General features: G+C 40.6%; 1 protein-coding gene across 1 annotated transcript; it reads right to left on the bottom strand.

The window, feature by feature from the left end:
• Positions 1 to 39: 39 nt before the first annotated feature.
• ARHGDIB (Rho GDP dissociation inhibitor beta) lies at positions 40 to 17,992 on the bottom strand. The gene is made up of 6 exons (XM_058558707.1): positions 17,889 to 17,992; positions 8,973 to 9,156; positions 8,228 to 8,311; positions 5,919 to 5,995; positions 2,735 to 2,798; positions 40 to 749 (listed from the first exon to the last, which is right to left on the bottom strand). The coding sequence occupies exons 2-6, from the start codon at positions 9,148 to 9,150 to the stop codon at positions 550 to 552; spliced, it is 603 nt and encodes a 200-aa protein (XP_058414690.1). The 5' UTR covers positions 9,151 to 9,156; positions 17,889 to 17,992; the 3' UTR covers positions 40 to 549.
• Between the last annotated feature and the right edge of the window lie 6,217 nt (positions 17,993 to 24,209).

The raw sequence follows: 24,209 nt of genomic DNA, 5'->3' as shown, positions 1-24,209 counted from the left end.
ACCATATTTATCAGAAGGAAGAAAGCAGGGAAACGAGGGTCTTAGTCAGATCGTACAACTGTTTTATTTACTCTCTTGTGCTGTTTACAGTGTCTCCCAGAAAAGAAGAACCCCAACTGGCAGGGAATACGATTAGGGACCTTCATTGAGCCAGCAGCAACCACAGAAGAATCCAGGGATGCGAATGAACTACTGGAACCCAAGGCAAAAGGACTGTTAGTGATAATTTGCCCATTTCCTGGCCTCTAGCTGCTCAAATGGGAATAAGAGAAGAAAATATTCAATGATTGTGGATTGAGATGGTGAACTTCAAAGATGTGGCCATGATGGGGGATCAGAAGGAGTGGGCAGGATGAAAGCCTGGGTTTCAAGCATCTTGTGCTAGGGCCTACTTTGAGAGACAGTGTGGGATAAGATGCATCAATAAGAGACTGAGAGGAGCATTGGAGAAGGGACCCAGCTATGAACAGGGAGGAAGGACGGGGTGGTGAACCCACTGGGAGGGTTCTTCCAGGTGGCAGGGGTAGGGAAAGGGATGGGCAGGTGGACTCATTCTGTCCACTCCTTCTTAATGGATAGGTTCCACTCCCAGGTAAGGTGGTCGTGCTTGTCATCGTCGGTGAAGAAAGACTTGTTGTGGTAAGTGCCTCGGGCCAGCATGCCCTTGGGAGCCTCCTCAGTTGGGGTCAGGAACTCATACTCCTCTGGCCGAGGCCCGTAGCTGCCAACCATAAATGTTGCCTTATCCACTAGGGAGAAAGAAAAGTTCATTCGGGTAAGAATCTGATACAGGAAAAACAAACACTACAAACTGGAGAATGTGGAGCACAGCTTATGTGAATGAAGACAAGAGAAATAGTGTCTCTGACTAAACCTCAGATTTACCTGAGGCATCTTTTTTCTTTAAAAAATTTATTATTGGAGTACCTTTTAAAAATACAGTTTCCTTTGACCCAGTCTCAGAGACTATGGTTCAGTAATCTGCTGTGGGTCTCAAGAATCAGCGTTTTTAAAAAGCATCACAACTGATTCTGAGCATCAGGAAAGTCAGAGAATCAGTGCCCTAAATCAATGAGTATCAAGACTCTTTTTATGGAGATGTAGCAGACTGTACCATAAAGAAATCCCAAAGTAGTTGAGACCTGAGTTCTGGTCTCAGCTCTGTGACTAAGTCACATGACATTTTGGGGCCTCTGTTTCTTTCTCTATATAATGAACTTCAAGGGTCTTCTATCTACAAACTATCATTCTATAAACATATCAATTGAGGGAGATAAGGTAACAGCTGGCAATCAGAATGAACAGAATTCATGTGTGGAATAATTGGATGGGAGAAGAAAATTAATAATTTGGTAAAAAAAAAAAAAGTAGGGCCGGCCCTGTGGCTTAGCGGTTGGGTGCGTGCGCTCTGCTGCTGGCGGCCCGGGTTCGGATCCTGGGCGCGCACCGACGCGCGCGCTTGTCTGGCCATGCTGAGGCCGTGTCCCACATGCAGCAACTGGTAGGATGTGCAGCTGTGACATGCAGCTATCTGCTGGGGCTTTGGGGGAAAAATAAATAAATAAAATTATTAAAAAAAAAAAAAGTAAAGAACTGGGACAAAGGGTGATTGTAGCCAAGCAAAGTTATTAATAGGTGAATAACTGGAGTATATTAAGAATAGTAGGGGACTAGAAAGTACAAGTAATGTAGATAGGTAGACAGGCAGGCAAGATGTAGTTTGTTGTTAACTGTGAATAACTTTAGGAACAGCTACACATACGTCATCATCCTTTTGCCTAAGTGAGGCAACATAGTCTCTAGGCCCAAAGGAAAATAGGAAACGGAACTATTTTTTCATGACACTAGGTATTGGAAAGACCAATTAAGCTCCTTCAGGTCAACAATCATCTGCGGGATTTGCGCAATTGAGTGGTTCTCTATGTCATGCAAACTTATTGGACAATTTCTCCCCATCCCTTGTTTATCGATTTGGTGGAACTGACATGTATTACTGTTTCACACCTTTGGGGTAAGAGAGCCCCTGAGGTAAAAAGGGATTGTGAAAGTGCTCTCATCAGCCTTCTGCCTTTCACTTCTCCCTGCTCATATTAACGGAAGGAAACTGAAGACAGGTTCCCAAGGCATGTAGTGTTTGGGTACAACTTATCAAGAACAACTGCAGTAATGTTATATTAAGTAATGTTATATTATTTGTTTCAATTCAACAGCTTTTCTCAGTTCTAGAAAGAGTATTTTTCTTGTTTCTTTGTTTAAGAAATTGAGTGCTGCCCCACCTCCATCTGCCCCCACATGATACTACCAACTCCCATTCCCAAGAAACACATGTGCCATTGGATAGGTCTTTCCTGTCCTGGATTTCTCTGACACTCAGGTTTTATACCTGTGAACCACCTTTTTTTTTTTTTTTTTTTCCACGTTTGACAGTACTTTTAGGTACTTTTTTTATTCAAACTTATTTCGGTTACTCTTCCCCTTTATGAGTAAAAAAGTTGAATTCCAGAAGCTGAATGCTGAAGGTTAGTGGCTGACTCAGTCTAAACTAGGTCTCGCGAATGTAGGCCTTGCTGTTATTATCTAGGTCAGAGGTATATGTGTGCCCTTTCCCAGGGTTAGCGTCCACAGCTTTTAGCAGCTTCTTAAATGAGTCTATGACTAACAATTGGGAATAACCAGAAGGTTAAGGATCAGTGAGAAGCAGAGTTTGGGACAGTGTAAGGTGTGGGTCCCTTACCTTTCACCCCAGTCCGGTAGGTGTGCTGCACATATTTCAGGCCTGACACAATATCCCTGTTCACCTGTAGGTGGGAAGAATCCAAACAATTCAGATTAAAGAGGGTCTTTCATTTTTCCTCATCTTTCATGCTGATCCTACCTAGCTGAGTCTTCTCTGAAGATGAAAGCACTGAAGATTTAGTTCAAAATAAGTATTAGTATTATCCTTTAGTGTGGCGGTGAGGCGGAGATTGGAAAGAGGAGATCACAAGACTCAACGTTGCCAATCTGGTTTTAATCATCGAATACTGTGATTTTTGGTTTAGAGAAGGGAGGTGTTTAAGTAAACACTGTCTCAATATTTTTCATTACATTTCTCCTTTCTCAGTGGTCCAAAGAACGGTCTTGAGCAATCCCTCCCTGATACTACTGGCCAGAAGTCTGTCCTTGTCTTAGGAAAGGTTAAAAAGGTACGAATGGAAAATATTATGTAAATATCTGAAAATCCTAACCTCAGAAATGATCCACCTACCGTATGAAAAACAAGCAGCAAGGAGAAAAGCCGTAATGGAAAATCAGGTCTAGAAGATGGTCGTGCCTGTAATGTAACTGTGACTGGAGTCTAGGATGAGGAGATGGGCCCCACGAAAACATCCTCCACATATATAAATAATGGGTGAAATCTACTCGTGTCTGAGAGATATTTTGGATGTCTGTCACTTTCAGATGTTATCTGAGATCTTGCTACTTTCCCAAGCCTTTCAAAGAAAATTTGCTAAAACAGAATGAAAATATAGACAGCCCAAGCACTTTGTTTTTCTATGATTCATTTTACCTAGGACTGAACTGGGTTGTCTGTTAATTTTATACAGTGTTCATGTTTATATAAACAAATTAAAGTGGACATTGTGTCATTAGCTGTAAGGCGTGGTTAATCGTTCACCGGTTTGAAGAATTAAAGCATCTTCAGATAATTTCTCCCCAGCAATAATTATGGCTCCCTTTTTGTTTTGGACAGAATAAATAAACCAGTCTCTCAGTGCTACATTTTGTTTTGTTAGCAATGAGGTAGCACAGCACTGAATACTGCCAGCTTAAGTTCTAGGCTGTCACTCAGTAAAAGCTGTGGTATAAACCTATCAAAAGTGGACAGAATGAAAACAGCTTCATCGAAGAAATTGTGAAAAAGTGAAAGCCAAACTTTCTAGTTACTCTGACTCCCACATGTGGCTCATAGGAATAAGGAAATGAATGCATCTTTCTAGAAGTCTCTAAGCTGGTCCCTCGGGCCTATTAGGACATGTGGTCTGGTGGGAAAATGACCTAAAAACAGGGAAGCTGGTGGAGTAGTAATAAGGACTTCAAAACAAAGAATCTCCTGTTTTTCTACTGTTCCACAGAAGGTCCATTTAATACAAATATGTTTGAGATGGGTAAAAGAAAAGTATGAATGTTCCTAGTATTCTCTTCCCCTGCTTGCATGCCCTTCCCCATCGTCTCTCCTACCCCAGAAGGAAGAAGCTTGGTGACGTGAATAAAAGGGAGATCTATGGAAATCAGATTACTACATTCCCTTGAGAGGCAGAAGGAAAAGGGGGAGAAACTAGAAGAACCATCTCAGGCCAAGTTTTTGGAGAATGTTATGAAGTGTGGGGAGAGAAAGAGAACACTTAGAGCAACCAAGATAAGGAGAGAGGATTTTAGGGTGTGTTGCTGGTATTATAGATGTGAACTTTCTTGGACATTTTTTAAATTTAAATTTTGAACTGGTGTTTCTTCTAACTATAGCTTTATCCTGGGACAGGCCACAGGGTGGTTCAACTTTACGTGGGTTACACGTAGAGAGTGAAAAGAGAGATCTTTCTCCTGTTAGAGACAAGGCCAAATCTCTTAAGTGGATAGTACTTGAAAACCCCTTTCTGTGCCCTCCGTCACCCTAATGTGTAACCATGACTACTGAGGACCCACACCATCGCATTCCTCCCCGGCCTTCCCACACACAGCAGAAGCCCATGCTCCAGACCTCATCTTATTCACATCAAAATTTACCTGTCTTGTTTCATTTCATAAAACTCTCTGGCTAAATTGACAAATTAAGGCAGTAGCATTAAGGATTAAAAATTGGGCTGGTGTGTACCCGCTTCTAGGCATACTTGGATATAATGCCTCACCAAAATCTTAGGTACTTTAGTAACAAACAGTTCAACAGGAAACGAGTAAGTGAACCATAGCTCAGTGCCTATTATAGAGTAGACATCAACAAATATTTTCAGAATGAAATTATTTTGAGGCGTATTTGTATGTAGGGGAGAATGATTGTCCATGAACCCTGAATCACCCCCTGCACCCAGAGGAAAGAATGGCCTGGTGAGCAAATAGAGAGGGCAGATGGAGTCTTCTTTGGTGGAGCTCAGGCCCTGGAGGATATGACTGAATGGGAACGAGGGGCAACCAAGGCAAATATAAGCAATTAAGAGCAAACAGTGAATTTCTGACTTATTTGTTTTCAAAGTCAAAGTTATTTTTCTCCTTGAATTTGGCTGCTCGCTGGAGTATGTGCCTATTCATTATATGTCAGTTTATCTATTTAGTTTTGTTCTTACCATTTCACCTGCTCCACAACTAATTGTAATTCTCAGTTATTTACCAATGACCACACTCTCTGGATTGATGTAATCATTGAGCAAATACAGCTGAGGCTCTATCTGTCCTATTTTATTTACCTATTAATGGATTCATTCATTTATCTATTTCTTTCTTTTTTTTTTAATCTATTTCTCAATAAATATTCACTAAATACCATTTACAACATTTTGTGTGACATATTGGAAAGAAGGGATATACAATTTCTCCCCATCTCAAGGTGCTTAGGCCGAGTAGGGGAGAAATGACACAAATGGAACAATACAGAGTAGTATATGCCTTGTGGATGGGAGTATTTGGAGTTCATAGACAGAGGGATCCCATTGGCTTAAGTGATAACAGGAGAGTTCAAGGAGAGAGTCCTGGCTGGGAAAAGGCATGAAGAAAGGGTAGGTCTCAACAGGTAGAGCTCAGAGGTGGGGAGAGGACCATCCAGATCCAGGGAAAAAAAGAAACAAACGAAAGGAATGCCAACATGATAACGTAAGAAATTCGATTTTCCCCCCCTAATGATAGGAAGGATTTAAATTTTATAAAAACATACAGGGCAAGATACTTACTTTGAAGTGAATTTTGACTCTATATTCAACACCTTCCTTTAGCACAAAAGTTTCTTTTTTGAGGGCTTCAAGATCCCCTGTGGAAGTGGATTTAGAAAGAGTTTATTCTCTTCAGAAGGAGATACACAAAGAGATGAATGAAGTTTAAGCTCCAGAGCCATTTGCTGGGCCCATCAGAGCAACATGGTCCATACGGCCCTTAATTCAGAATATTCGAGATGAGCCACTGCACACACACTTGAAATGCCTGAAATCTTACAGCTAGATATGAAAGAAATGTAACAGAGCTTTTTCCCCCAAGTTTGATGACAACTCCAAGAATATGCATGACATTACCAGTAATGAGTTATGTATGAAAATGTCTTTTCTAATTGTCAATAATAAAAGCAAGTTTTAATCAATTATCCCAGAGGAAAGTCTAAACTATCTTTCTATTCTCTCTATTCAAAATGATTCTAGAAAAATAAGTTCAAATGAAAAGATGATTAAAGAATATGTACTTACTGGTCAAACAAAGAAATATAAGAAAAATATTACATGAGTACCAACTATTTCTTTTGTGGATTTGGTAATGTTTGTGGAATTTTCTAGCTTTTAAAAATTTACTTGTTTTGGTTCCTTTTTATGATTCTAAGTAAATATTCACTTTTGTACTGAATTTTGCATTTACAGTTTCATATTATTTTTTTAAGGAAAGTCATAAGTTATAAAGGCTTCAGGCTCCAGGAAACTGGGATCTGCCCCTAATTCCTATATCTTGATTAGAGAGGTTGTCATTCTCTGTTCTTCTCCTGACGTGATCCTGTATACTTTGCCATTCAGGAGTGAGTGTGTGTGTGTGTGTTTTGCACAGCTCTGGCGTGTGCTTCATGCAGAGAGCTGATATCAGCATACTATATATACACATATATCTGAGAATTACCTCATCAGCTTCTTTGTGACAGAAAACCAAATCTGGGATTCCTGCTGCTGGGGAAAGGGACAGAGACCAAGTTTTTCCTGCAATATCATCAAACCATTCCGAACAGAACAGATTTCCTGAGTGCTAATTCAGACCTTCTCTTGCAAAATGACAGTTGCACCTGGTACATTACACAATTTCGCACAGGAAGAGGTCTGAGTCCTGGTGAGAAACAGAGAGAGAGTTTCTCTCCTGGAGAGATGCTAGAATGTGGGGGTAGCTGAATTTTTGTGTCTGCTCTAATGATTTCAGTTGAACAGGAAGTGTGTCTTCTCAGCCTCTGATTTCCTCCCTCTGACAAAAAAAGCCCATATAAGGTAAAGAGTGGATATGTCCTGTGGGAGGGGAACTACCTTGCTGTTAGGCATACTGTTCTAGAATCATGCTTTGCTCTGTCTCATGAGTACACTTTTTGAATCTGGTAATAAACTTTTTTTTTAGTTAAGACCTGCCTTTGATGCCCCCAACTTCCTAGCTCCATGGCCCTTTCCTCGTTTCTCTCAGATCACCATTTTCCCCATAATACCCGCCTTCCCTACCTCTCCTTATCTCCTCAAGACCTGTCTCAGGAAAGGACTTGACTCTTGTCACAATAAAGTGAAAGATAACAACAAAATCTTAATTTGTACATCGTTAGTGGGGGAAGTTGCTTGTTTAAAAGAATCAAAGCTTTAAGCTATTAATAAGTATTTACAGTGGAATTCTGTCTTAGATTTCTTCTTGCCTCCAGGTAAGTTCTGTAGCTGGTATAAGATCGAAACTTTCTCTGATGTTTCGCAATCTTTTTTTTTTTTCTGGGGAAGATAGGCCCTGAGCTAACATCCGTTGCCAATCTTCCTCTTTTTGCTGAGGAAGATGAGCCCTGAGGTAACATCTGTGCCCATCTTCCTCCATTTTGTATATGGGATGCTGCCACAGTGTGGCTTGATGTGCCGTGCGCAGGTCCACGCCCAGGATCTGAACCTGCGAACCCGGGCCACGGAAGTGGAGCACGTGAACTTAACCACTACGCCACCAGGCTGCCCCAGTTTAGCAATCTTTTTACGTGAAAAGTAATTCTTCTGCTATCATGTGGAGATAAAAATCTGAAGTAAATATGATACAAATAAATATATCCAGTGTTTATACCTGCACCCTCTTCCATTAAATAGAGACAGAGGTTGAGCTTTTCTTTAAGCATGGTAAATACTGTGTACTCTGAGAGCAATGATTTGTGAACTGGTCCCAGCATATGTATCTCTGGGATTAACCTTACTAGGGTTTCCTTTTGCTGGGAAAGGGGACAAAAACCAAGTTTTCCCATTGATAATGTTAGGCCCTTCTGAACAGAACGGATGTGTCTGCTTACCAGTGAGGTCCATGGTGATTGGTCCTGGGGCACTCTCACAAACCAGGGTAAGGCGAGTAACGGTGACATTGGGCGCTGTTGGGTCTGCAGGATTTAAAAGGAAATGTAAGCGCAGGGAAGAGACGTATACACAGTATGTATTTCAAGTAGAAGAGAGAGAACATAAAAAGAAAAGTGATATCTGTATCTGGAGTAAAAATAGAAATGGAAGGCTGATTCACCATGCTTGATCTTAATGGCCTTATAAATTGCAGCGATGCTGTTTGTGCTTCAGGCACTTGTAGATCCTTCTTAATTATCAACAGCAAACTTTTCCCAAGTGGCTATGCTTAAGGCACCCTGCTAGCTGGGCATTTCCTGTCTATATCTTTGGGCCATGTCTTAGCCTGCCATTGTGTATGTGGAAGAGATAAATGGTTAGGTAAGGAGTGAGAAGGAGAAAGAGAAGAAAAAAAGAAAATGTGAAGGATGATGAAGAGAATAGAATTCTAAGTGGTAGTCTAGAATTCTTTCTAAGTTCTGCCTATGTGTTATTTTTGCCTGTCTCAGTGCTGATTTGCACCTTGTCTCCAAAGAAGAAAGACTTAATTGTACAGTCCATAACTTTAGGCAGCATATATTGATTGTGCCTCACTCACTTAACCCTAGAAGCACTTGGTTCTTTCCTTTGCACCTGCTCCCAAGTAGCTAACATGTATGCCTTCACTGGGACCCTCCACCTGCTCCCCTCCCCATACACACACACCTGCTACCACAGGGCCATCCCCCAGGAGCGTTTTCTTGTACTTAATTAGACTTTCATCATCTTTGTCCATCTCCTGCAGCTCTTTCAGGGACTTCTGAGGGGGAGGCTTGTAATTGAGCTTGCCGTCCAGCTCATCGTCATCCTCCTCCAGGTGTGGTTCTGGGGCCTTTTCAGTCATTTTGATCTATTTCAGAGAGAGAGTGGGATAGTCCATTAGCTAAGAGTCAGCGGATATGAAACACGTTTGTAGGGCTGCTGTTAGCACCACCTTTGCCCTAGTGGACTTCTGTAATTGTCAGTGATTTTTCAGGAGATTTTCTCCTAATTCAACCTCATTGTATTTCATGGAATAAGAATATAATGCATTCCAGTCTTTTCTCTGACATGCCTGAATTTTTCCACACTGTGATGAGTACCTCCTATTCACTAAATAAAACCAACAAAAAAGAAATAACTCATTTGTGAATTATGTACTACAAATGAAGCAGCACAGCACAAGCAGTTCTGAATAATGAGCAAATAGCCCCAGTTCAAATAGTTATAGAAATTATCACAGTCCTTAAAATCCAGCCAGCCTTGCTCGTATCAAAGCTCTCCGCATGTACAGTCCTGGTTATGGCGGTGTCAAGAGACAGGGGGAGTACTTGCCAAAGAAAGTTGACTTCTTCCCGTTAATTGAATCTTACCCTGAACTCCTACAATACCTCAGTTGTAACTCTTGAGAAGTTGTAGGCCCCTATGATACCTGCCTGAGGTGTCTGAATTGTTTCCACCCATCACTGCTAATAATTCCTTGAGGGCAGGTACTAGGTTCTTTGTTTCTTCTGAATCTCCCATAACGCTTGAATAGTTCAGGCATTTTATAAACATTCATTGATTTATTAGGTTCTATATCTAATGATCTTCTGTTCTTTTGAAATGACACAAGATAGCAAAGACTCTTTAAATTCCTCTAGACAAAATTGTAACTATGTCTTTAGTACCCTTCCAACGATCTCCCCTTTCTGTACCTACTTCCCTTATATTACCTCCCTCTCTGCCCCAGATTTCCAATGACCTTATGCTCTTAGACCTCACCTGGGCATACCTGGAGTCTGTCTTTTTTCCATCATCATCTACATTTACTTGTTTTGTGCTAAAACATTGAGGGGAGACCTAATAAAATTATTCACACTTAAGTGTTAATGCCTGAATAATAGATTTAAAAATTATTTCTCTTAGCACATGCATAGTCAGAGCCTTTCAGAGCAGAAATAAACCTTAGAGGTGATATTTTCCAATCCTTCAATTGATCATTGAGAAAAAATTGAAACCCGGAGGTTTAGAGCATTGACCAAATCCACATAGGTGGATGCGATACAGTGTCCTAATAAAAAGGAAGAAATCTCTACCGGAAGAATTTCAGGCCCCACGGCTGGCAGCAATGGAGCTATTTGGGGAAACAAGGGAGATATTTGGACAAGGAGATGATTTCCTGATTTCCTTCAGTTCTACCCTGAGGGTAACTCTCTTCCCTGCCTGTGAGTAAAGGCTTCATTGCTCCTAAGAAGCACAACTATAAGACAGTACCTATCACAGCTCATCCTGAGTGACTCTGCAAGCCTCTATAAAGCCCCCTGAGAGGGAAGCTATCTCTGGCCAGAATCAGTAGTGGTTTTGAGTTTCAAGTCATTATCATAGGCAACAGGAAAAAAAAAATTTGGAAGTAAAGTCAAACAAAAGCAATTTTAACAGAAAGAAAAGAAAAGAAAAGAAAAAGAAATGATATCTCTTGGCTCATCAGTCGTCCTCCAGCAAAGTAACAAGCCAAACACTATGAACCTTGATCAATCTGAAAACGGCATTGCAACGCCCAGGCCCACTTCCTGTGCAGGAAGGAAACTGGTAGGCCCGTTCCTGTGGCGACTCTTGCCTCAGCTCAAGAACCAGCACCACGCAAAGCTGAGCCTCTAGAGACGAGTACAATAATCATAGTGACAAACTCAACCCGTATTCCAAACAGCCCTCAGGGAAAGCGAATGAACTAGCTGGAAAAACAATGAAAGGTGCCGTGGGTGGAGGCTGTAGTTTGTGTGTAGTTTAAGGACAATCATTAAGAGGCAGATGAAGAGCAACCCAGATAAGACTAATCAGATGAGACAGGCTCTCCTCTGGTGACATCCAGGAGCCTGACCAGACACTCAGGGTGAAGGTCACATAAGAAGCCTGTGGACAGAGCATCAGGAAGGCTGTCTACAGAGGAAGACATCTCAACTCCCGTGGACAGACCTTTCTGGAATATATCAGTTGATTCTAACAAGTCATCTGCTTGAAGTCTGACCATCAGATGGTAACATCACACCCAGCCACTAACTAGCTCAAGGTGATTTCAATAACCTACAGAGAATTGTAATTCTGTACTCAAATCTCAATTTTGAAAGGAGAATGAGAGAGAGAGAGAGAGGATGAGAGAGAGAGAGAGAAAGAGCGATTCAGAGAAACAGAGAAAGATCTGGTCTAGGACAGGATTTGCTAACCTCTAACAGTGTGATCATTGGCAAGTTAATTTATCTATCATCTAGATTTTGATCTTGTCATTAGAAAATCTGAGACACGTCAGTTCTAAATTTCCTTGGTTCATTGCAACAGGTACAATAATTGCTCCATAAAAATGAGACACAAATTTATTTAAAGAAATTAAAGAGTAGGGGATAATGTGGGATTACTATATGAAATTGTTGCAATCAAGAGGAGGAAATTCAGGGCCACATTAAAATAATTTGGTCTAACTAGATAGCGTAAGAAAAAGAGATATGAGGCCAGATGACCCAAAACCAGCTTACTGTGGAAAGCTGATTAGCAAAAGATGAAAGTGTCATAATACAGAAAATAAAGGACTGAAAAAGCAGTTCTCAGGGAAAGCTCTTTTAAAGCAAAATTAAGGTCACAAATATTTGGTGAGCACCTACTGTTTATAAGACACTGTGCTTTAGCACAGTGGAGATGAGGATGGAGGATGGGCAATCTAACCACACTAAAAATGCCGAGCTGGTTTGATTGATGGTTCTCAATCTTTTTGAGGATTACAGTTCTCTTTAAAAATCTGATAAAAGTTATGGTCCTTACAAAAGGAAAAAAAGAATAAGCCCATGAAGTTTTGCATGCAGTCAAGGGATTTATGAACCCCTGAAGTCCTTTATAGAATTTACTGGAGTCCAAGATTAGGGACATGACCTTGAAACTGTAACTTTTGGAAACACAGAACAGAGTTGAGTGTTAAAGGGAAAGCTTGCTTCCCTTGGAGGCCTGGCCAGACGGATGACACAAGTTAACCTCAAGCTAAGGACCATGTCTATGAACACAAAACGTTGGCTATATAGAAGCAGGAGGAGATATCAGTCAACATCTATATCTGAGGGAGCATGACCACAAAGCCTGGTGGAGGAGCAGAGGTGCACGGGGAGTGGCTCCTTAGAAGAAGAGTTCTGTGGTCAATCTACTTGATTTTGGATAATGATCTCTTGACTGAACTAGGCCTCATCTTGCATAGGTTTGGGTTCTGGCTTTGCTGCTAACTGGCAGTGACCCCCTGAGCAAATGTTTCCACCATCATGGATCTTACTTTCCTCATCTTGGGAAGTGAGGGGTTAGAGCAGACCATCTCTATCTGCCTGTTTCTCCTGACCTGCAGTCATGGGTCAGTTAAGTTGTCCTTCAGATACCTTATTTCACCTGTGTATATAAGAGACTATCTCTGTTTTAATTATTTCAAATGTATGTGAATTCCCAAAAGATGCTGCATTTTTAATTTCACAATTCCTCTCGGAGTAACCTCAGATTCTTCCAAAGCCCCAGCCATAAATGGTTTAGATAGTTTGACAGTGATTTCCCAATTTATATTAAGCCACACATGTCAGTTTTCTCTTTTAATCCTCCCATTTTATGGGTGCTTGATGCAGTGAGAATAGGAATTTTATGGAAATTCTACAGACTATTTTCTAATCTCATCATCTAAAGAACAACTGGTTTTATCATTGATGATGATAATTATAATTGTTGTCGTATATGGTGCTAAATGCTTTCACGAGGATTATCTCATTTAGTCCTCACTACAACATTAAGGGTGGGCATTCTCATCATTCTCTTCTACAGATCAGGAAACTAAAGCTCAAGTAAGTAACTTGCCCAAGAAGACAAATTGTGTAAGGAGCAGAATTAAGGTCCGAGCCCAGGTTGTCTGACTTCTAGGCACTGCTCTCTGTTGCTTCAACTGAATTTATTACGTTTTTATTAAGAAGTAATAATGAAATTATAGAGCTCGTTTGTCATTTTGGGAATCTATCCAGGGAGGCACAGGCAGAGGTAAATGCTCCTTTGCAACACTCTGCAGGGACGGCTTTAGCAAAACAGGGAAGTGTCACATGAAGAGAGCGTCAGTGCAACTCTGCCCCTGTGTCACCTTGCGCAAGTCCTAAATTGCTGAATGTCTCTGTGCTCCAGTTTCGTCCTCTGCAAAATGAAATCATTGGAGTTAGAAGATCTCAGAGGCCCCTTCTTAATTCAATGACTCTAATGCTCCTTAATGTAAAGAAGGCTGTGAAATGAGAAAGGAAAAGAGGAAGTGGGGTTGGGTTGGGGGAACCCAGCATGTCAGCATAGAACATTCTGGTTGGTCTTTTCTCACCTTCCTCTGCAGTTTGCCCTCTGTTCCACAAACAGCAGGGTTATTTTGTTTGTTTGTTTGTATGTTATTTTTGACTTTGGCTCTTTACACAGGAAAAGTGAAATGGAGAATTAGCAATTATATACTTAACGAGGTTAGCGTGGACTCTGTCAGGCCCCAAAACACATTCGCTTTTTTTCGTGTGCTTACTACTCCAATTATCTCTATTTTCTGTTTCACAGATGCCTACACAGATGAATTTTCACAGTGGAACCCTCATACCCCCCTGTTTGTTATTCAGTGAAACAATGCCAAGGATTAGACGTGCTGAGGTGGAGATTTAATCTTCTCCGTCTCAATTAAAACGCCAGATTAAATTAAGATGGTTACTCGTGGCATGAGTATGACATAGCACAAATCAATGTTTTCACTTGCAAATTCAGTGAAATTTCCAAGACACTGAAAGTGAAATATGTTTAAGAATTTACACCAGTCTCAGGATAGAGCACACATGTCTGGTTCTTGCGTGCAGGTTCCAATAGGTTGAAGGCAAGAAAAGGTGAACCTCCTGAGTTTAGATGAAATGAATCACCTGGTTAATTCAGAGAAAGGTGACCTTGGTGTCTACTGGAACATGGACTTTGAGTCTGATAGACTAGAGATTCAAAATGTGGCTCTGCAATTGACTTATTCCAGAACTTAAGCAAGTTATTAACCTCATATTTTCCACCACTAGTGTGGGAACAATAATCTTTCTTTATAGTGTTGAAGAGTTGGAGAGAATGTATGAATAGTTCTAGGACTATAATGGCCAATAGTAGATGTTCAATAACTGTCCTGTCCCTGCCTCTCCTCCCTTCGCTGTGATGCTGTTTTGTTGTGTAGCTTCAGTGAAGCAAATTAACTGACTCCCTAGGCACCAAGTGCTTTCCCTTGGATCTTCAGTGTTGACAATGTCCACTCCTTCCTCCTTAAAAATAGATTTTGTTTCTTTGAAGAGTATGGAAGAGACAAGGAGTTCTGGGAATTGCAAGGATTGTTTACTAACTGAATCAATCTTAAAATGGAACTGTCACTAATATTTCTTTAAAAAAATTTCCTCATGAAAAATTTAATTTTAGATTCTATTTATTGCTCCCTTTCATAATTGAAGCCAGAGGTCACTCTGTGAATGACGAGAAATGATAGACGACACAGGAACAGCAAATGGAGAGAATTCTCTCTGGCTGTGGAGCAAAATACTGTGGGGACTTAACTCATGTTCCAAAGTTGCCAGATCACGCAGCTAGATGCACAAGCCGTGAATATTAGATAGAGGAGGTAAAGATGAGGGAGGGAGATAGAGAAATGTGGAAATACCAGAAGTAGGGGATTTCCATCAGAGAAGTACCTATGAAAGCATCAGCATTCTCTGTCACTCCCAGCATCTCCACACCCTGTTGACCAGGATATGTCCTACTTTTCCCAAATCTGGGGCTGCAGCTCTATGGCTGGTCATGGAGAGTTGGGCCATCTCTGAAGGACTGCTGACATTTCAGTGCTACTCAAGGATTTGGGTCTGCTTTGCTGTCTGCCTTGTGATTTGGCCCATTTAGGGAATCCACGTCTATCCCACGGGACATCAGAAGCTGTCTTGGTTCTAGAGTCCCCCCTGGTGTCTCAGTATTCCCTAGAAACATGGAGGAATTGGTCCTTCCTGGGCTCCTGCTTTCTAACACCTTGGCCCCATGAAGAACATCTGACACTGCAAAGCTGAGTGAGAAGAATCAACCCAGGGCCTGGGAGGACAGTGTTTTCTAGATACAATAAACATTAAAATCAGTCCAGAGGAGGGTACAAATTACTAGGAGCAGAATTCTTTAGCATTTCCCTTGGTGAGAGAAATGATACATTATTTCTTGCCTGTACCTTCATGGTATACTCTTCTAACCCAGGTTCATATGCATAAGGAGAGAGAACTCAGAGGATTCATTGAACTTTTCTGAGTGTCTACCGTGTGAAGTCATTGTGCTAGGTACTTTCACAAATATTTGTTTTAAACAGTCCTCAAAGAAAAGTGCATGAAGGAAGCCATTATTAGGCAAAAGACGACACCACAATAACTGAATACATTCACAGAGGTTTTAAATTAAGCATGAAAAATTAGACAGAAGTAAAGACAATTTTTATGACTGCTTGTGCTTAGAATATCAGCCCGATTAAGAAAATTCAATGAGGTTTTTTTTACCACCTCTGGCTGTGGAAACAGCACAGATCAACACAGTAATTGTTTATTGAATGGATAAATCTTGTTGAAGTTTCAGGAGCAACTTGAGACTCATCTCTGGGTGTGCCAGTGTGGACTCTAATCCAGGATCCCTGGTGGCGATAACAGTGACCCAGGAACAAGGATGCTCAGAATGTGGGATTAAAGAAAATTTCATTCATGGGACATTTCCTAAAATGTCGTTCTGCGGCATTGTAGCTATGGGTTCTTTTTCGCACCAGTATGTGACTTTAGTCAAGTCATTTAACATTTCCGAGCCTTACTGTCCTCCCTGTGTCTGCTCAGGATGCAAGTTTGAAAGTTTCTAACACCAGGCCTGACATATAGAAGGCTCTCCACATACTTTGGTTCTCTTTCTCTATCTGCTTAATTTTTATTCCCCAGGGCTTCTCTCTTCCTGCTAGCTGAAGTTTGTAATGTATTGTGCTCCCATGAATTGGCCCAGGCCCTCATCTTTCCATCAGAATGACTTTGCTGTGTTGAGCTTCCACTGAAAACAGAAACTTGATGTTGCTCAGAGCACACTTCCCTAGGGACCAACTCATGTTTTCCCAAGCAAGGGACGACCAAATTCCAGTGCCTGGGAGATGCCAACCAGTTTTTGTTCAGCTGTAACATGGTTATTCCACACGTGCTGGCTCTGTGCAGCACAGATGGAGAATGAACTGTTCTCTCAGAGTTCCGCACACCTCACAAAAGAGTAAGATGATCTTGTTACTATGCTTGCGTCATATCTGAATTTGGGAGGGATTTTTCTTTTAAATTTAATGAAACAAAGAAATAGCAAAGATGTATGATGCCTGCCTGTGACTGAACCCCGGGGCGAACCGAGACCTCTTGATTTCCCCGGCTTGATCGTTCCTGCCGTGAGAACGCAACATGCTAATCCTGATTTCAGTGATTCTTGGTCTCTATGTGAAGGGGTAAATATGGAACCTCCATGTGCAAGTGGTCTGCCTTCCTCCACCTTGAATAGAAGAAGAGCTCAGGGTTTATCAGACCCATGGCACAAGTTACCCTAGGTCTAATGTTTAATTACAATGTCTCTAAAACATGCTGACTGGGACATCCTCTGAAAAGGAAGAAAGTATTTCAGGTCATGCTTAAAGCGCTTCTAATGGCGGCCAATGACCTTGATATTTTGAAGGCCCACTGCCAGGTGTCCTAGCTGGGCCCACTTGGGTTTTTCTAGAACCTATCTCTTAAAAAATTATTTGGTGTCTTTCACGCTGTGCTTGCATTTAGTTCTCTCAGATGTCAAAAGCTATTCTTTGGCAGCAACAGCAATTATCTCTCTGCCCATCTCACTATGGGAATTTAATACAGTTTTTGTCAGTGGTAGAAATTCTATCTCTGTATGACTGATGAGTAAAGAACAATGCATTCTACCGTACTTCCCCCTTGATGGTTAAATCCTATTGTACTCAAAGGGAGGCTTTCATTATGCATTTCTCTTATATCACTAGAAAATTCTTTAGTTTAAAACAGTTTAATGTTTGACACTAAACATTAGTCTCAAACCATTTTTTGAACCATTCTTTTTTCTTTTCAACCAGTCTCTTTAAGTCTACTTAAAAACAGGAAACCACACATCTCCACCCCAGCACCAACCCACCATCCACCAACACGTTCCGTATCAGTTTGGATCTACAGTCTTTTTGCTTCTGAGCTTGGCCAGATGCCTGCTCCTACCTGGTAGGAAACCCCTCCAGGCACTCCTCAGTAGTAATACTCAGCCCTTTTCCAGGACGTTCAAGATTTCATCTCCTGGGCTGCAATGCATACCCTCCCCTGACTCATTGCTTCCATTCCCTGCTCTGACTTCCCCTTCTATGCAGAACTGCTCCAGCAGCCTGCTTAGTACTTTCTTATCATGAAGTTTGTTTTAAAGAGGAACTGCCCTTCTAAAAAAAAAATGAGCTTTGAGGGCTGTAGCCCAGTTCAGAGATTTCCTACAATTCTCTGTGCCCACCCGTAGCCTCCCTCACCCCGTTGTATTTCTACTTACCTACAGTGGTTCACGTCTCTGTCTTGGGTGCCTCTGTCTCTCAACTCTGACTTCTGAGTAGTCAGGCAGTTAGAACAGGAAGGAAGTTAGTGAGAAAAAAAAATGTTTTAAACCTACTAGAAGAGGAAACCCTGGGCTGTCTCAAATCCTGTTCCTCTGCACTGATCTGCGTATCTCGATCAGCCAACGCTGAGCAGCATTCTTGTCAATTAATTGCACATGCGGGAGCATGATTGCCCATGTGAACATGGATATGCATGAGTGTTCATGCAAGGGTATGGCACCTATAGCCATGAGCGATATGAATAATTGTGTGGATATGTCTAAAACTCAAGTCATTTCAGTGCATAATCTTACTGAGGCAAGTAGTCTAAAACCGGTAGCAATAAATTCGCGTAGACTTTACTTTATATCGGTAACTTCTGTTCCTTCAGGGACTCTGCCAGCTTCTTTATCAGCCAAATATGTTGAAAGTTTGCTGGCAGCAAATGCAGGGTGCTAAGAAATTACAAATGTTAACTGCATATATTTGGTCTTAAATTTAAAAATTTGTCCTCACACAAGTTTTTAGAGTTTTCTTGGTTGTAATTTCAAGATGTAGCTTTGTATGGCAGCACAAACGATCAAATGTTATTTGTTGTAGTTTTCATTAATTTTTCTTTTAAACTAAAAAAAAAAGAAAACCAAAGCATTGCTTTTGATTAAACCTAGGAATGCAGATTACAAAATAAAGTAAAACTTGATTAATTCATAGTCTTCTAACTCAGAATTTGTGATTTTAACAAGTGCTAAAATTGACTTTCTATCATATTTGAGGAAATGGTTTGTGAAGTAATTTAAATGGGAACAAGTCGCAGAGGCCATATTTAAACCATTTGAGGGAACAAACAGTTTTTAAAGTACCCAAGCCACAGTTATTCTACACATTTCCGTAGCTGCTGCCAGTAATAAATGCTTATTTATACTAAATATTTCAATATTCAGTATTTACATTGTTTCAATGTTTAGAGCTGACTAATTAAGCAAATATATTTGGAGAAACTGACATTTATTTTGTTGTTATTTAAATGTACTGCATTTTGTTCACTTAATTTTATAAATTGATGCTGCCAGATATATCTTATCCTTAGACAATGGAACTGAAGGAATCAAGGAGTTAGTGGTCATTTGGTGGGAGAAAAGAGATTAGAAAAATATAAAAAGGAAAACAATATATAATTAAAATTAGTAAAAGTACTGAAAACCAAATACAGATTTAATCTATAAGTTTCAAAATGATATAGCTAGAAGACAGCTCTTGAAACAAAGAATCTGACAATATTTTAAATAAAAGAATTATTAATTTACATGGAAGAGAGTAAATTTTTGTAGCTCAGTGCTCTCAAGAAGGGACGTATTTCTTCTTTCAATAACATTAGTTGAGCATCTCTTTTCTTCCAGGTACTGTTTTAGGCACTGGTGATACAGCATTAGTCAACAGACAAAATCACTCCTCTCGTGTGTAACTTATGTTCTAAGGGAGACAGATGATTAAAAAATAATATAGGTAGAATAAATTAATTGGAACAAGAAGGATTTAAAAATTGGGAATGGTAGATTCATGGTTTACATGACACCAACGAATTCTCAACGTCTCACTAGAGACGACATCACTAGTGAAACAAGACATTTTTTTCCTGCTAAACTCAATGTGTCCTCACAATTTTTGTTAATGCAGTGATTTAGGCACAGACATAGGAAGGTTTGGAAGCCCCTATAAAGTGTCTGTAAAATCAGTATGCATGCGTGCAATGTGTAGGCATTTACTGGGGCAGGAGAGAGAATTCATAACTTTCATTTAATTTTCAAAGGGGTGCACAACCTCAAAAGGATTAAGAATTGCTAATTTAGAGCCTCTTCTTCAGGATTTAACAATGGACTTGCAGTAAGCTGGAGGGTCACTGCCACGTTCTCCTAAAATATTTTCCAGCATCACACTCAGGGCAGGAATCTATTCGAAATTTCCATTTTTCACTTTCTTCTGTTGCAGTTCATTGTTCATAGGTATTTATCAGATGAGAAAATTGAGATTAAGAGACTCCCTGAAGAGGATTAAAATGGAGATGGTCCCCTTCTAGCCCTTGCTGACAAAGATATGTTATGCACCGAGGCTCCCTTCCCCATGTCTATGCTTCTGCAAATGTAAGAAAATGCCTACCATGATAATAAGAATGCTCTTACTCTAAGGACCTTAGCCCTGTTATGCCAAGTGAAATCAACAGAACTTGGAAACATGCATAAGAATTTCCAGAAAAATTATCAAACCTTTGAAATATTTTCTGACTTTTCTTTGCTGTTACAAGGATACAACTGAAAGGTAATTCTAGACAAAACTTCCTGGGGGCGATACCTTTGCCATGAGCCTGGGAAAGTGACAAATGACTGCAGACTGAGAAGAGTTCCACTTTTTGCACAGATACGTTTCTTGGAGGCTACAAGTTAAGACAGTAAACTCAGAGAAGGCTTTCTGCCGTGAAAGCTGTCCATTCTGAAATGTGTCCTCGAGGCACAAACAGCAGCTGGCGGGAAGGGGAGAGTTGCAGTTCAGGCAGATGTCCTGAGTCTGTCTCTTCCTGTCAGTGTGTCCTTGGGCCAACGGTTTCATCTCTCTGCCTTGGTTTTCTCATCTGTAAAAGAGGGATAATATCAACTTTCAGCATTGCTTGAAGGGTTGGAAATAACGTGTGATAAAGCATCTAGCAGAATTCCTACCTCAGAATAAGCACTCAATTAATGGTCAAGGCTAAGAAAATCATCCCCATTATCATCGTTTCCATACTACATTTTGATCCTTATTATCACAGAGCACATATTAGAATGACTAGAAGAGAGTCATTTTCATTTAAGTGCTCACAATCAGCCCACATATATCTCAAATATTACCTCCTCCTCCTTCGAAGGTTTCCACCACTGAGTCAGGACAAGTATGTTATTTTTTTTTCTGAACTCTTAGAATATGCATTGTTTATACAATATAATTCAGTACTTTAGTAAACACTGCCTGGTATTCTTAAGTGATTATTTTCTGAATATTAGGCTTATTTCTCCACCAAAATATACAATGCTTGAGGAAAGAGCTGTGTCCTACACACCTTGCATTCCTTGGAGTACCTAGCATAATACTTGACTGAATCATGCAAGAATATGAGTAAAATTCTTCAGTAGAAATGTGTCCATCTAAATTAGACAGAAATGCCTACATCTCTTTCCTCCATCTCTTTCCTCCGGTAAGAGTGCTGCCTTGGGGAAGAATGAGTACGGGTACGGTCATGTTTCCGTAGGGGTCACTGAGACCAACTTTTCTTTTTCTTCTATTCTTTTATATATATGACACAGTGAACTACATTATGCAGAATTTTATAGCCTTGGCATAAAGTTCATTTCTTTTTTTTTTTTTTTTGCTGGGAAAGATTCATCCTGAGCTAACACCTGTTTCCAATCTTCCTCTCTTTTTTTTCCTCCCAAAAGCTCCAGCACATAGTTGTACATTCTAGTTGTAAGTCCTTCTATGTGAGTCACCGCTACAGCATGGCTACTGACAGACGAGTGGTGTGGTTGGTTCCGTGCCCGGGAACTGAACCCAGGCCACCAAAGTGGAGTGTGCTGATAAAGCTCATTTCTTCATTCGACAAACCCATAATAATTCCCAGTTATATGCTAGGACCTGTGCACTGGTACAGAGATAAACAAGACACAGTCCTAGACCTCAAGTTGCTAATGATACAATGCAGGCAGACAGAAATAAACACATTTAAAAATTTGGAAGAGCTTAGGAAAAGAAATATACACGGGCTATTATGAAAGCACTAAGTAAGGATATCAAGGAAGGCTTCTTGGAGGAAGTGACTACAGTACTCAGTATGGAAGGATACTAAATGTGGGTAGTTGATATGAGGAGGGTTGGAAGTGGAGGAGAGGGCATTTGAGGTAAAGGGGAAGCATGAGCAAAGGCATGAAGTCCTAGAATGGTGTGATATGTGCAGGGAATTATAAGGAAGCAGCTCAAGGTTGCTAGCCTGCAAAGTACATATTACACAGGGATGAGAAATGTGCCTGGAGGGGGTGGGCAGAGGGTCCAGATCACAGTGGACCTCTAATGTTATGTAAATAAGGAAATTGGCCTTGATTCTGTGAGTGATGGAGAGCCACCGAAAGTAAAGGAGGGATATGATCAGTTTTTGTTCTACTCTGGTAGCTGTGTGGATAGATTTGATGGAAACAAAACCAGTTTGGAAATTGTTTAGGCCTGCACTAGAGCATCCCTAATAGCAATAGACAAATGTGGTCAGATTCAAGAAATATTTAGGTGAAAGCAGCATGATGTGGTGATTGATAGGATGTGAAGGATGAGGGTGAGGAGGAGTGAGGAATCACAGATGACTTATGGGTTCCTTGTTAGAATGACTATGTGCGTGGTGGTACCACCAACCGAGATAGAGACTACAAAAGAAGAAGGAGATGTACTGGGAGAGATAATGACGAGTTTGAACATATTGAGCTCTGAGTTTCAAAAAAACTGTCATTTCTAGGAGGTGATTTCTGAAAGACAGTAAGATATATAAGCCTGGATTTCAACCCTAAACTAAAGATTTGTACTACGTCAGGCTATGGATAGTAGTTTAAACCAGGTTACCTAAAGTGTGGTCTGTGGACCAGCAGATTGGCATCATTCAGGAATTTGTTAGAAATGCAAATTCTTAGGCTCAACTCCAGACCTACTATATCAGAATCTCTAGGGTTGGAGTCATGAATCTATGTTTTAAAAAACTCTGCAGGTAAGTTGTGAAGTTTGAGAAACACTGGTTTAAACCTTATAAATGGATGAGATCACTCAGAGAGAGAATAGAAAGAGAAGTTGGCCAAGCATGGGAAAATCCTGTATTATGAAAGCTCCACTTTCGATATATAACCTGCTGACTACTTCTCTTCTCCTCCTCTCCTAGCACTCTAGTCCCAACACCATCATGCCTTCACTGGACTTTTACGACACCCTCCTTGTATGTTTTCCACTTCCAGCCTCTCTAATACTTTATTCTCCTCACAGTAGTCAGAGTAAAAAGCCTACTTACTCATGACCTCATCATTCCTTCCATCTCAAACTTTTAGAGACCTTTCATCAATTTACAACAAAATTGAAGTATTTACCACGGCCTGCAAGTTTGCTCATGGTGGTAACCAGTCTCCAAGACAGTTGCTAGTGATCCTGGTATTCAGCCCTATCACATTGTATCAGGTTTGGTCTGTGTGACCCTAGCAAATGGCAGAAGTAATGTCACGTCACTTCTGAGGCTATGTTATTAAAGACATTGTGCCTTCTCTCTTGATCTTTCTTAGGTCACTCTTTCTTGGGAAGCTAGGTGCCGTGTCATGAGGATACTCAAGCTTCCTATGGAGAAGTCTACATGGGGAGAAACTGAGGCTTTCTGCTAACAGCCATGTGGGTGAGCTGTGTTGGAAGCGAGTCCTTCAGTTCTAGATGACTGCAGTCCCTGCTGACAGCTTGACTGCAACTTCATGAAAGACTCTGGGCAGGAACCACCCAGCTAAGCTGCTCATGGATGGGCCCTCAGAAACCGTGCGAGATAGCAAATGTTTATTGTTATAAATGGCCAAATTTGGGGCAGTTATGCTCCTCTTTTTCTTCTAAAAGTTTATAGTCTTACATTTTACATTTAAATCTGTGATACACTTTGAGTTAGATTTTATACAAAGTGTGAGGTTTAAGTGTGGAGTTTTAGATACTTAAGGTGTGAGGTTTACATGAAGATTCACTTTTTTGTTTATGGATGTCCACGGACAAAGTTTCCATGTTCTGCACCATTTGTCTGTGCTCCATTTGTTCATTTTCCAGCACCATTTGTTGAACAAGCTCTCATGCCTCTATTGAATTTATTTTGCACCTTTGTTTAAAATTAATCGGGCATATTTGTATGAGTCTATGACTGGATTCTCTACCCTGTTTCATTGACCTGGGTACCTATCTGTCTGTCAATACCACACAGTCTTGACTACTATAGCTATATAGTAAGCCTTCACATTAAGAAGAGTGATTTTCCATAGAGACAGAGGTTGGATTGGTGGTTACCAGAGGGAAAGGGGGGAGGGAAGAGAGCAAAAGGGATGATTAGGCTCATGTGTGTGGTGATGGATTGTAACTAGTATTTGGGCGGTGAACAAGATGTAATCTATGCAGAAATAGAAGTATAATGAAGGACACCTGAAATTTATACAACATTATAAACCAATGTTACCACGATAAAAAAGATAAATAAAAAATAAATA

The sequence above is a fragment of the Diceros bicornis genome, chromosome 17 (assembly GCF_020826845.1).
Source record: "Diceros bicornis minor isolate mBicDic1 chromosome 17, mDicBic1.mat.cur, whole genome shotgun sequence".
NCBI lineage: Eukaryota > Metazoa > Chordata > Mammalia > Perissodactyla > Rhinocerotidae > Diceros > Diceros bicornis.
Note: the sequence above shows the minus strand (reverse complement) of the source record. Positions and strands in the feature narration are given on the sequence as shown.

Coding starts and splice junctions, on each gene's coding strand:
- ARHGDIB (XM_058558707.1), bottom strand. CDS start 9,150: ATGACTGAAAAGGCCCCAGAACCACACCTGGAGGAGGATGACGATGAG. Junction 5,996..8,227: donor AATCACCATGGACCTCACTG/GTAAGCAGACAC, acceptor CCACTTCCACAG/GGGATCTTGAAGCCCTCAAA. Junction 750..2,734: donor CTACCGGACTGGGGTGAAAG/GTAAGGGACCCA, acceptor CTTTCTCCCTAG/TGGATAAGGCAACATTTATG.